Below are 13,151 nucleotides of genomic sequence, written 5' to 3'. Positions count from 1 at the left end.
AAGGCGTGCAGCAGGTCACGCAAAGGAGTCAGGAGTATGCTGTAGGTGACTGGCTGGAGGGCAGCACTACTCACCGAGAAAGGGACCCAGAGGAAGCGTGTCTGAGGCTGGGGTAGGTGAGGGGAGGATGACGGTTTGGGTCTGGGTTTGGGGACCCCGTTGTCCAAGAGCGGGTATGGAGCTGACACTGGGCAGACGTCTCTCTGGGAGTCACCAGCCAAAGGAGCTAACTTCTAATTTCCTCCAACCCTTCTTTTTAAAAATCTTTCAATGTAATATTTCCAAGGCATGACCAGGACATACGTGATGGGCACGTCTTTGTACTGCGGCTGCTGGGGCACGTTACTTCCTTCCAGGGGAATCTGAGTCACTGTGGGCATGGACTTGTTTACAAGCACTTGCTTGTTTTCTACTTTCTCACCTGAGAGAGAGAGAAGAGCATTAGACAAGTCACTATCATCCGTGTGGAGGGCAAAGGCTATTGGGGCATAAAACCCCGTGATTAGACCTGGTGCATGAAATTCAGACATGGAGGTAACAAAAAGAGTCCACATGGGTGGAATCAGTTCAACAGAGCTTGTTCGAAATTCTGCAAGCCCATCTGAAAACACCACATAGATTAAGATCCCATCATGTATAAAATTAAGAAGCTGCTTTAGGGGACCACATGAATGAGAGAAAATCCATCCACTTTAAAGTATCTCCTAGGGTGTTAGAATAGGTTTGGGCCATGTCACAGTTATTTCAGCTAGTAATCAGTCCCTGCCAACTTAGCTTGGACAATGAGAAAATATAAGTATTTCTTTGATTTTCCTGCTGTCCTCACCTTTGCTTTGCACCTTTTTGCAGTAAGCACAGACACCAGCTACTACACTGTTGTCACTGCACTTGTTTTCCCTGCCACAGTACCCGGGTTGATATGGTTTTATAGGTTGTTATTTTTTTTCTGCCTTGTATACCAAACATTCAGACATACTGCTGAATACTTTCCATAATTTAAAAGCATGTACATTAAAAAAAAACGATTTTAAGGCTTTTACCTGGAGAACAAATACCATCTGCATCTAAAATCTCATGTCGCCAGATGGGTTTCCTTGTAGCAGCATCCAACATGGGCCCCATCACTTTATCAAAAGTCTGATTGGTATATCGTTTCAAAGTGCATTTAGCATTTTTATATACAAGGCAACGCCCAAAACCTAAAATGAAACCAAAGTGGGTTCAGAACCACCAGCAATATGAAACTATGAAGTCACAGATTTGTGTTATTCAACAAGCCACCCCACTCTACCTCCCTTCCCCTCCCAAGTGTTTGTCACTCAGTCGTGTCCAACTCGGTGATCCCATCAACTCTAGCTCACCAGGCTCCTCTGTCCATGGAACTCACCAGGCAAGAATACTGGAGTGGGTTGCCATTCCCTTCTCCAGGGGATCTTCCTGACCGAGGGATCAAACCCAGGTCTCCTGTGTTGCAGGCAGATTCTTTACCATCTGAGCCACCTGGGAAGCCCACAGAAACACACCCCAAATTTGCTCTACATTTAGATCATGAGAGTAGCCAAACCAAGTAACAATTTGATGACTTGAAGAACTGGCTCAAGATCTCTACCATATAAACACTGGAATCTCTACAATCATTTTCCAGCACAGAATATGCCTTGTCAGGTTGGAGGAAGGTGAGAAAAACCTAAGAATATTACTGTGATTCTTTAAGAGCACAGAGCCATAGCATGTGAAAACTGGAAAGGGCCTTAGAGATCACCTGGCTTAATCCCTCTATCTTACTGGTGCCATGAGTGAGGGGCAGAAAAATTAAGTGGCCATGGTCACTCAGCAACATGGTGGCTGAGTTGAGACACAGCAAGTTCACTGATTAGCCCTCATTCTTCTCACACATCATTTTGTTGCAAAACTTTTGCTACTCTTCTCTGGAAAGTTTTCTTTTTGCTGATTTTAGCACTTAGAGGAAGTCTCAAACAAGCAAATGAAAACATTAATTTTTCTCCAGAGAAAAGAAAGAATAAAAAGAAGCAATCAAATGATATTAATGGGAGAGACAGTTCACCTTTGCCTTTAAGATTAGAGATTACTTTGATTACATTTTTATATTACATTTATCTACTGGAGGAGGGAAAAGTGCTGAGACCACCTAACAACTTAAACATTAAGGAAAGTAAGCAAAATGAATAGAAAAAGCCTTTAGATGGAGCAAACTCAACCACTGAAGCCCACAGAAGGATTTGTCAGTTGCTCAAAAGAGCTGCCAGTCCTTCCACACTAAATAACATTTCCTAAGATGCTATGGCTGAATTTCTTTCTTCTTCCCGCTTTGGCCAAGCTGTTATTTTAAACGGGATTCTCCCTCTGATCTCCCCAGGATATACTGAGCCATGTCAGAGTTCACTTAAATAGGAAAATGTCTCCAGATTAAATGCCAGCTATTACTGAAGAAATAAATACATGGCTGTAAAATCCTTTGCTTATGATTCTCCACCCAAAGCAGAACTCTTTCAAGAAATCGAAGAATTTGAGTTCAGGAAATTAACTTGGGAAGAGTGGATTTCTAAATAAAATCTCAGTGCTCTAATGTCATTTTTTAAATATGAAGGTGACCATGATTGAAACAACACATTTCTACATCTGGACAGTAGATGAAGAAATCTGTGTGTCTTTGATAACAGTCTTCGTTGTTATGGCTCCTGGTAAATTGCGTATGGCCCTAATAAACTCGCCTCAGAGAGCAAGCTGTTTTGAAAACCTTACATGATCTTGATATTTCGTACAATGGCCATTAAGTTCAATATGCTGGAGTACAGTGTGAATCTGAACTGCATGGAATCAGAAGCGTTTTCTTCTAAGTATAAATGGACATTTTATTTACAGGTGGGAGCTTAAAAGCAAGAGGACAGTAAACTCAGATCATTAAATTGTGTCGCGGAGTTTCTGACAGATATCACAAAGTCTTCAGATTTCCACATAAACGTTACCAGTTAATCAGAAAGGAAAACATCTAGCTTTAAAGCATGGCTGTTGTCATTTGGAGGAAAAAAAGAGGCATAAATTAAGTGCAGCCAACATTAACGCCAAAGACACATGTCTAGGAGTACTATTATGGCTGCCTAGCAACTGCGAAGAGAGAAGGGGAAGGCAGGGCGGGTCTGCCAGGGAGAAAGAAGAGAAATGTATGATGAAGACAGAAATCACACCGCAGATCAGGTGATGGCTAACAAGCCCCTAGGTGGGGACCTGCAAAAGTAAGCTGTCAAAAAACTGAGAAAGAAAAAGGCAAAATGATGAATCAGGGTTTGTATATGTATACTTTTATCATTTTGCTAACGAAAAAGTATAGCATTATGGAGTTGAGATATACAATAAAAAAAATAGTCTTTTACATATAACTATTGCTATTGCTCTTTCAGCAGGTTTGTAATTAAATATACAACTTGATTTTTTTTTTTTTTAAAAAAAAGGTATTTCATTTATTGTAATTCCTGCTAGGAAATAATCAAATTCTTATTTCAATTTTTGTTTTCTGTTGAACTGTCTCAAGTCACCAATAAATTAAATAACAAAGAAAAAAAAAGGTTCCTTAGTAACAATTATTAATACCTCTATATAATATTCATTTTTAAAATGTCAACACCATATATAACCACTTTCTGGTTGTATATTATAAAAATCAAATCACTTGCAACTGACATTAACATTCTGACGTCAAGTGACTTTCACATTGATCACGCTTGTATCTGAATCTGCACAAAGGTACCTTTGGTGTTTTGAAAATTCACTTACCTCTGTCCAAGGAAGCCTTGTTTAAAACAAGAGCATCTTCGATATCATAGCCACTATAACTCATAACGGCAACTGTCGCATTCTGTCCAGCTGGCAGTTTCTCAAATTCTATCAACTCAATAGTCTTTGTTTTAACCATGGGTTTTTGTGGATATGCTAGGAGATACATGAGAGTATCAATTCTATTCCTCTGGTTGTATCCAATGGTACCTTCATTGTTATTGGAGAAAACAAAATGCAACATTCTATTAGATCAAATAATTAAGCAGCAATGAATACAGAGAGAAACATTCACTTTAATAATTAAAATGAAGAAAATCTTCAAATATTTAAAGAGCAATACCTCATAGTGATTAATGACTTTCAAAAATAATTTTTTTCAGTTATGTCAAAAATCCTACAAAGAAGAAAAATCACACTCAAGATATACTAATCTGAATAATTTCAACTTTTGGATTTATAAAATTGATCCCATTTGGAGAGTTTTTATCTCTGCTGGTTAATTATACATGTCAGTCAACAATTCTGCATTTGGTTCTACTATGTTCCAGGAATATTTACAGCTGCATTAGAAAATACCCCACAGTGCTGACAGGTAGAAAGCTTGGACAATAGGACAAATAAAGTAACCAACAATTCCAAATGTTCAACATGAGAAAAAAAAAAAGGAGGAAAAAAATAACTATTCACTTATTAAGCAGTTAATAAACACCTACTTGGGGCCCAGCACTGGAGATAAAATGAGGAAAGGCAGGGTCCTTCCCCCTAGGGAATCCAGAGCCCTGTCCTGTCAGGGATGGGCTTTTCTCTCCTTTGCAATCAGCCTTTCCACGATTGGACCTTGGAAGAGTATCTCTGTCAACTGAAAATTAAGCTAGAATGTTACCTACCCTTCTCCTTTTTCTCCATTGGGTGCATTAAAGTTCAAAGATCGATTCAACAAAAAGGCTTTCAATCTCCGGGGCTTGTGAACACACAATTGCTCTTACTCAGAGACCTTAAAACCGGGAAACCTACATTTGCCCTATTGTTGAGCTTGAGTGCAGGTTTCTGGACCTCTTTAACTTCTCCCAAGTATCTCTTCTTTTCCCTGGAGTGGCACATCAGCAATACCCACACACATCCAAGGTGCTGACGTGTCATTTAATGGAGTTAAGCTTTAATGTGAGCAGATATAAAACTCAATTATTTGTTTCCTTTTCCTTTTTCTCTGACTCATGTCATTAAATCAATGGTGATTTCAATTTAGAGATGAAAACAACCTATTCAGGCAGCAAAAATGATATAGTACTCCTTGATGGTTGGGCTTTAATGAAATCTGTAGGACACTAAAGAAACAAGTGCCTAGGCTTATTACCAATGCTCAATAAATGTCAAGTAAATGAAATGGAAGAATTTCAATACTTTTTAAGAAGGTATGCATTTATGCTTAAATCTCTAGAAAATTTATCAAGATTCAGCTGAAAACCAATAGCTAAACTGAACTGCATGAATTTTTTCTCAAGTTCACACTAAAAATTCCCAATTGCTGTTATTTTAGTGCCAACTAATAGACTGGGCAGGATACCTGATAATAGATCACTGATGGCCTTAGAAATAAAATTGCTGCTGCTCAGACTACAGTAAAGTTCATGACAGTTAAGTTCATCCTTTTACATGAAATCAGTTCAAATTTATGTTGAGATTTCAGCTTCAACTGTATACTTTACCCACCGTAGACAAGGGTTCAGGCAAAGTCCCACCAGGCTGCCAAACGTGCCCTCTGAGACCTGAGCTGAGTGTTACCATGCAGCAGAGAAGCAGAGCCAGCTGCACTTCAAAACAAGGGTGACAGAGATGGCATCCTGCTATAAATTGTGCTACTCGGCCCAGAGCATAATTCTTGGGCATCGTAACCCACTATGGAATGGAGGAACAGCTAAACGGTTTAGCAAAAATTTGGGGCTTATGATCTCATCAGAAAATGTTCCTTAAAGACTTTTGAACGAACTTGCAGGCCGATACATGTATACATATCTCTAGCAGCACTGGCGATGGATGCATAGGTTAAAATATTATAAACTATGACTTCTATGTTATAAAATTCTCAAATGCCACCACACCCCATAATTTTTATACAAATTATGAATGAATGACTAGCTATTTTTATCAATAAGTAAGCTTTTTGGAGAAAATGTCATGTAGAAATTGTAACATTAGCCCAGGGTGAAGCATATGCTCAAACTAGGACAGCTCTATTAGTATTTTCAGCTTCCTTAAGAAGGGCACTGCATGTACATAAAAACTAATTATCTATAAGCTGAATTCTCCTTCTACTGGCCCATTTTGCTGTAAAAACAGTCTCCAATGAATTTATTTGCTGCTCACTACCCAGGACATAATCTTTCTTACAAAGTCTTATTTTCTTGATCAAAACTTTCTTAAGGAGTCACAAATTGGCATAACATGGTATGTATATGTAGGTTAAAACAGTGAAAACGTTTTTTAAGACAAAAGGAGAAAACGTAAGGATGAACACAACTTAGAAAAGGTATATTGAGAAAAATAAAGTTGTATATATTTAACTAATTTTTCCATCTTCCTTCACCCAAGCTCTTTTTATTTAATTGTATATATTATGGAATTACAATAAACTTCACCAATTTAAAGTATACAAGTTGATGAATTCTGACAGATACATGAATCTGTGAAACCACTATCACAATTAAGATCCAGAACATTTCCAATACTTTCAGATGATCCTGTCCCTGGCCTTAGGCAACCAAGGATCTGTTTATCAGTACAGTTTCAGTTTGCATTTTCTAGAATTTCATATATAAATGGAATCATATAGTAAGTGTACTCTTGAGTTGTTTCATTTAGCATGATTCTGAGACACATCCACATGTCTGTGTGTAACAGAATTCATTCTTTTTTATTGCTGAGTATTATTCCATCATAATATACATTTTGTCTATCCATTCACCTACTGATGGATATTTGAGATGTTTCCAGTTTTGCGCTACTGTGAATAAAGTTGCTACGAACATTGATGCACACGTCTTTGTTACTCATTTCTCTTGGATAAATACACAGGAGTGGAGTTTCTGTGTTGTTTGCTAAGAGTATGGTTAACTTTATAGAATAATTTTAGCATTTTCCAAAGTGATTTTACTGTTTTACATTTTCACAGCAGTGTGTGAGCACTCTGGCTGCTCCACAAATGTCAAATCTTTTTCATCTGAGTCGTTCTAATGAGTGTGCAGTCACATCTTACAGAAATTTACATTTACTTAATGACTAATAATGTTGAACATATTTTCATGAGTGTATTGGTTATTCCTATTACTCTTTGTGAAACGTCTGCATTTTCCCTGGCCTCCAACTTCTGAGTTGTCTTATTATCCAAGAGTTCTTTGTATGTATTCTGGACACAAATCCTCTATCAGATATACTGAAAATACTTCCTTCCATTCTGTGGCTTAATGCTGTCTTTCATATATATGTATTTGGTCACACCTAGCAGCATGCAGGATCTTCAAACCCAACCAGGGATTGAACCCATGCTCCCTGCAGTGGAAGTCCCTGTCTTTCATATTCTTAACAGCATCCTTCAAAGAGAAGTATAAGTTGAGAAAGTCCAATTTGCTAAAATTTTCATTTTTTATAGTTTGTCCTTTTTGTGTTCTAAGAACTGTTACATTATTTGAGGTCACAAAGATTTTTACTTAAGTTTCCTTCTATAAGTTTTACAGTTTCAGCTCTTACATTTAGCGGTGTGATTCATTTTGTATTAACTTTTTGTATGGTATGAGGTAGGAGCTGACATTCATTTTTTTCTATATAGATACTCAGACATTTTGTTGAAAAGGTTTTCCTTTTGAATTGCCCTGATATAGTCATTGAAAATCAACTGCTCATAAAAGTGTGGCTCTGTTTCTGGATTCTGTTCCACTGACCTACATGCCTACCCTGATGTCAACATCACGCTGTCTTCCTTACTATGGCTTTATGGTAAGTCTAAGTACTGGGCTGTAAAGTCCTCCAACGTAATTCTTCATTTCAAAGACTGTTTTAAAGATCTGCATCTGATTTCTTAACAATTTTAATGTGCTCAGAGATTCATTCGTTGTTGAGACATTTATTAAGTATTATTAAGCTGGCACCTGGCTAGGCCCCAGAGATACAGTGATAAAAAGCAGACACAGTTCCTGTCCTTAAGGGAGTTTATAATTTACAGTCTACATTCATCATGATCCATGGTGAACCAGAAAAGTGAGGAAAGAAGTTAGTTTCAGTTGAGAAAAGTTGAGAAAAATTTTAGTAAGTTTTACAAAGATCTTATGTATAGAAGACATAAAGTAATGTCTTAAGAGTTACTCAACCAAGCTGGAATTCAGTTTCCTTGTCAGAAACAAAGAGGTATGTATTATATCTGACAGGACTATTATTATTAATATGTTACATGAAGAAATAAATGTACATAAATCAGTTGGATATTCAATGAGTGACAACATTCATTATGACTAATATTAACAATATTAGCAGTAAAAATACACACTCATCATCCTGCAAGACTGCCCATTCTACCTCCAACTCTAAGCCTACATACAGAACTATACCTCATTATAAACATTCTAGTCTCAGGAACTGTCACACAAGCTTACACCTACAATAGCTACAATGAGTATGTCTTTTTTAACCAAAAGAATTCTAAAAGAGAATTACCATGGATAATTTGTATCCCCAAATGGATTCAAAAAAATTCAAACAGAAAACGAGAGAAGAGATGTAGAATGAAACCACATTTTATAAGTTTTTATGTGTATATTATGTGTTTCTAGTATTTTGAAATCCTCTAGCCTATTTCTAGTACATCCCATCCTACTGTAAAGTAGGGGATACAAGAGAAGGAACTACCCACTTAGGAACAGACTCAATCAAAAACAAAAACCAAAACAGAAGCTGCGTTAATGCCCAACTTTAAAAAAGTCCAAGCAGTTTACAGCTGAAGGAGGAAGGGGCGGTGAGAAGCAGCGGGGGCTGGAGGAGGGATGTGATGCATATTCATTAGTTGAGCTGACAGTGACCAAAAGGTCCTTTTAAATGGGAGAAAGGGTTCCACTAGAGGCGTGCCAACTAATAAAATGGGCAGGATATGAAAGCGTGACTCATGCGAACTTGGCGTCGGGTGCTGGGGGGAGCAGACAACGCGGCCCCCTCAGACTGCCTTCACTTGAAGCACTGGGTGACCTAAAGACCCTGCCACCTCCACACACGCCGACCTGACTTCGCGCTCTGAACCACGTCACAACAGAGCCACAGGCATGGCAGGGATGTCTCCCACAAGCTCAGTAACACACTGTGTGGAGCCCTGAACTTCACGAATAATTTAAAGAGCCTTTGATTTAAGAAACACCCTCTGCTGGTATTTTAGGCTGCATTCAAGTCAGCCCTGTCTTATATACAAGGTAAGGCTCTCAAGTCTCTGTGGTCTGTGCTGTATTGGTCTCCTTCACAGTGACAGAAGATGACTTTTATTTTCTCACTGTTGAATGGGAGGGGTTGGTGGTAAATGGCATATAGTCAACTTTGAGCTTGGTTAGAGTATTTAGCGAATTAATTCTGGGATACTGTCTTTCACTTTCCACATGGACTAACAGATGAAGAGCAACTAAAATATTCTGTTATAAAATCCACACAGACACTGGGAGGATATATAAGGAATCACAAAAAGTAACTGTATAATTGTTCATCTGAAAAAAAAAAAGAAAAGAAAATCCACACAGAATCTCTGAGCCAATGGCTGATACCTAGTGTGATTTTATTTTAGTTCCTAGTGGTCAAGACAGCATGGAATTAAAATGACTCCGAGAAGTCCAACTCAAAGAGCTGGGTTTGCTTCAGACCTGGGTCTCTGCTCTGGTCTCCCTCTGCGGCCCTCTCTCCTTTTGCAAGTTTTCCTATAGACCTCACTCAATACTTCTGCAGCTATTTCAGTGCCCACAGAGCAAGGTGGCCTTCTCATGTGCCAACTTTAAATATTACTTTTATCTCATGACTTTTCTTTCCAGTCAGGTGTTTTATAATAACAAACAGTAACAAAGGCTTTTATTATTATTATTATTACTTAAGATATTCAGCGGCTTTTGTCTTCCTAGCGTCAGCAGTCACGTCAGAGGATTGTATCCAAGGAGCTAAATGTGCAGGACCCAGGGTCAGAGCAGCTGAATACACCAACCTCAGAAAACACAGACAATGAATTGCAAATGACACTCAAAACAAAACGAGGAAAAAAACCTTCACACAGAAAACTACAAAAGAACTCTACAGACACTGAATTGGCTTTCTGTACACACTGATCCTGCTTAACTGTGTGTGGTAACTGGCCAAACGTTTTAGGTACTCAGGGCTACAAAATAAAGGCTTTTTTTTCTTTTTTGGTAGGAAGAGAAGTTACAAAAATAAAAATATTATTTCTTTTGCTCAAGTCACTTATTTACAAAAACAAAAAGATTTGCCAAGTGGTGAGAGATACAGCCCTTTCTGTTTCAATCTTCAAACGCACTAAAGAGTGGCATTTGCGATGAAGTGATTAGTCTTCCGTTAATTCTGCTGAAGGTTCTACACAAAAGGTGTATTGTTTCAGCTGGGATTCACATCATGAAACAAAATGGTTTGGTAAACCCAATAGAAGTGATAGCCCTTTCAGGACACACAGGATTCAGTACTGTATATTTCAACTTGTTAGCAAGTCAGAAGCACAAGGGGGAACTCAGCCTCCACTCCTGTGGAGGATGAATGGGAAACGCTAAATTGATGAGCCGCTGTTTAGATTTTCCCACTGGGAATTATTCTCAACTGTCCAGGCATTACATCATTCAGGTAAATGGTAGCAGGACAACATGCTTCTTATTTCTTTGTGGCCAACCAAAGGGCAATATAAAAACTCGAAAAGACATGCATACTCTTTATCCACAGGAGAAACAGAATTCCTTAATTGTCAAGCTAATTATCAGTAACTGAGAGGCTAACTGCATTCCAGCTGTTACCCAAGGGCAATGCAAAAACCTTTTATGGTTTCTTTATGAACCTCCTTGTAGCATACTTTAAATCAGAGATGACAAATCATATTGATGTCATAGACACGGATGAAAAGGAAATTTATTAAACTTATTAGGATTTAAATGAGTTTTTAAAAAATTTCAAAAAAAAAAAAGCTTATAAGCAAAACTTTTTTTTCTGCTAGCATCTTCTGTATCCTCTTCAAGACAAAAATCCAAACTCCTACACATATGGCATCTCTCCAGCATGCCTCTCTGCCCATACTATGTAGCAAACAGGATACAGAACAGCTGTATCAAAGTCTATACCAAGACTTCCCCAGGCACTGCTTGCTTACATTCTCATACCTGTGAGAAATACTCAAGAGTCCTCAAGATTCAGTTCAGTTCCAGTCTCCGGAAACAATCCACTCTCTAACCTTAGGTGTTCTTTCTGCTCCTACTCCCTTAGACTCGAGCTGTCAGTCTACCACAGCGTTCACCAGACTATATCCAATTCCTGGTATATTTATTGTTCTCTCCTACTAGACTGTGAGCTCATTGAGGGAAGGACTCTGTCATCTCTGTATTTTCAGGTTCCAGTACTCCTGTCTGGTTTATTGTTGATGCTCAATAAATGTTAGGGATGATAAATAATCAATGAATGAACGAAAGGAAAGAAAAGTAGAAAGAAAGAAACACAAATTCAGGAAACTGTGTGACACATACTGAATGTCTCAGGAGCTACAGGAGCAACTGTGTGGCTGTAACGGGCTCAGTGATTGTCATCCAGACAGTAACTAAGTACATTCTAATCAATACCGTAGCTCTTCACCCCTGCTGCCTTACACTCTCCTCCTTCTGCCTCCAGTCTTCACTGCTCTTTCTTCCAGCTCTCCTGGTTAACAACTTACATTTATATAAGGCTTTTCTCTTTATATTCACTACCTTGTAATTCTGTGTCAGTTATTATGTATCCTTTTGTTTGGCCAAGGGAACAAGTTCAGAGAGGTTTTCTCCATTTTTGTTTAGGCTTTAGACATGACAGGGGAACTTGCAAGCACTGCAGAATTCCACAGCCTCCTGGGTTTGGTAACACTCAGGTGTGTCAGCAACATCTGACTCGGCCAAACATGCAATACTAGTGAAACACGAATAAAGACATAAGTATTCATCCAAGTATTTAGAACCAAGTTCAAGAAGGAATTCTTACCCATGGCTTGCTTCCCCATGGCACACTGATATGTGTTTCTCGGGGACTGGTTGTGATGAGGGTATGGGATCAGGCCAGCACAGACTCCGAGAAGAGTAAAAGGTTCAATCTCCAAGTGGGTGGTATCTCTATCAAGTTAATTAAAAATCAGATGTCTCAGGCACCAAGTACAAAACAAATATCCTTTAAGGGTATAAAAAATATTACTATCCAGGCCCCAGAGGGATCTAGACAATAAAATTTAAGTTTACATAAATATATTTAAAAATCTATATATAAAACATATATAATAAATTTACATAATAATAAAACCTCATAATAAAATTTGATGCTAGTAAAGCTGATAGGAAAAAATCCATATGTAAATAAAATATAATAAAGCAAATTATTTTTTTCAGTGAAACTAACACGTGCAACTTTATTATATGAAGCAATACAAGAGAAGGGAGACAATATAGAATGCCTATATAAAAAATAAAACATTATTACACACTAATAGTAACAATAACTAACACTTTTTAAGAAATTACTATATTAAGTACATAGAAATGCAGTATCAAAAACATCTACATGGCACAACATTGTACATCAACTATACTTCAGTTGCAGAAGGAAATGGCAACCCATTCTGGTATTCTTGCCTGGAGAATTCCATGGACAGAGGAGCCTGGTGGGCTATCCATGGCGTCACAAAGAGTCAGACACAACTGAGCAACTGACACACTATTTCAATAAGTTTTTTTAAAAGTTAAAAAAATATATCTACATGGATAAGTAGCCTGCTTTCTCCCACTTTTCTAACTTATATCAATGAAAAATATTATCATCTTAGAGAGAGGAATATGTCCCCTTTAAGAACAATTACTAAGACCTGAAGTGAGAAGTTAAAGTGTTAGCTGCTCAGTCACCTACGAGTCTTTGTGGCCCCATGGACTGTACCCCCGCCAGGCTCCTCTGCCCATGGAATTCTCCAGGCAAGAATACTGGAGTGGGCTGCCATGCCCTCCTCCAGGGGATCTTCCTGACTCAGGGATTGACCTGGGTCTCCTGCACTGCTGGCAGATTCTTTACCATCTTAGCCATCAGGGAATCAATACTGTAACCACTAGCTAAACATGGCTGTA

General features: G+C 38.2%; 1 protein-coding gene across 3 annotated transcripts in view; it reads right to left on the bottom strand.

Moving 5' to 3' along the window:
* The window catches only part of POLR3B (RNA polymerase III subunit B), a 115,251-nt gene that overhangs the window by 39,991 nt on the left and 62,109 nt on the right, over positions 1–13,151 (bottom strand). For all 3 annotated transcript variants that reach the window (XM_055394426.2, XM_088837164.1, XM_088837165.1), the window contains 4 exons: positions 12,028–12,155; positions 3,793–4,002; positions 1,041–1,199; positions 304–421 (listed from right to left, as the gene is read on the bottom strand). In XM_055394426.2, coding sequence (XP_055250401.1) covers positions 304–421; positions 1,041–1,199; positions 3,793–4,002; positions 12,028–12,155 — 615 coding nt within the window. The remainder of the gene's footprint in view (positions 1–303; positions 422–1,040; positions 1,200–3,792; positions 4,003–12,027; positions 12,156–13,151) is intronic.

This window comes from Moschus berezovskii, chromosome 6 (genome assembly GCF_049115385.1).
Source record: "Moschus berezovskii isolate FMDL1 chromosome 6, NW_MosBer_1.0, whole genome shotgun sequence".
Classification (NCBI taxonomy): domain Eukaryota; kingdom Metazoa; phylum Chordata; class Mammalia; order Artiodactyla; family Moschidae; genus Moschus; species Moschus berezovskii.
The sequence above is the reverse complement of the archived record's forward strand: the minus strand, read 5'-3'. Positions and strand labels throughout refer to the sequence as shown.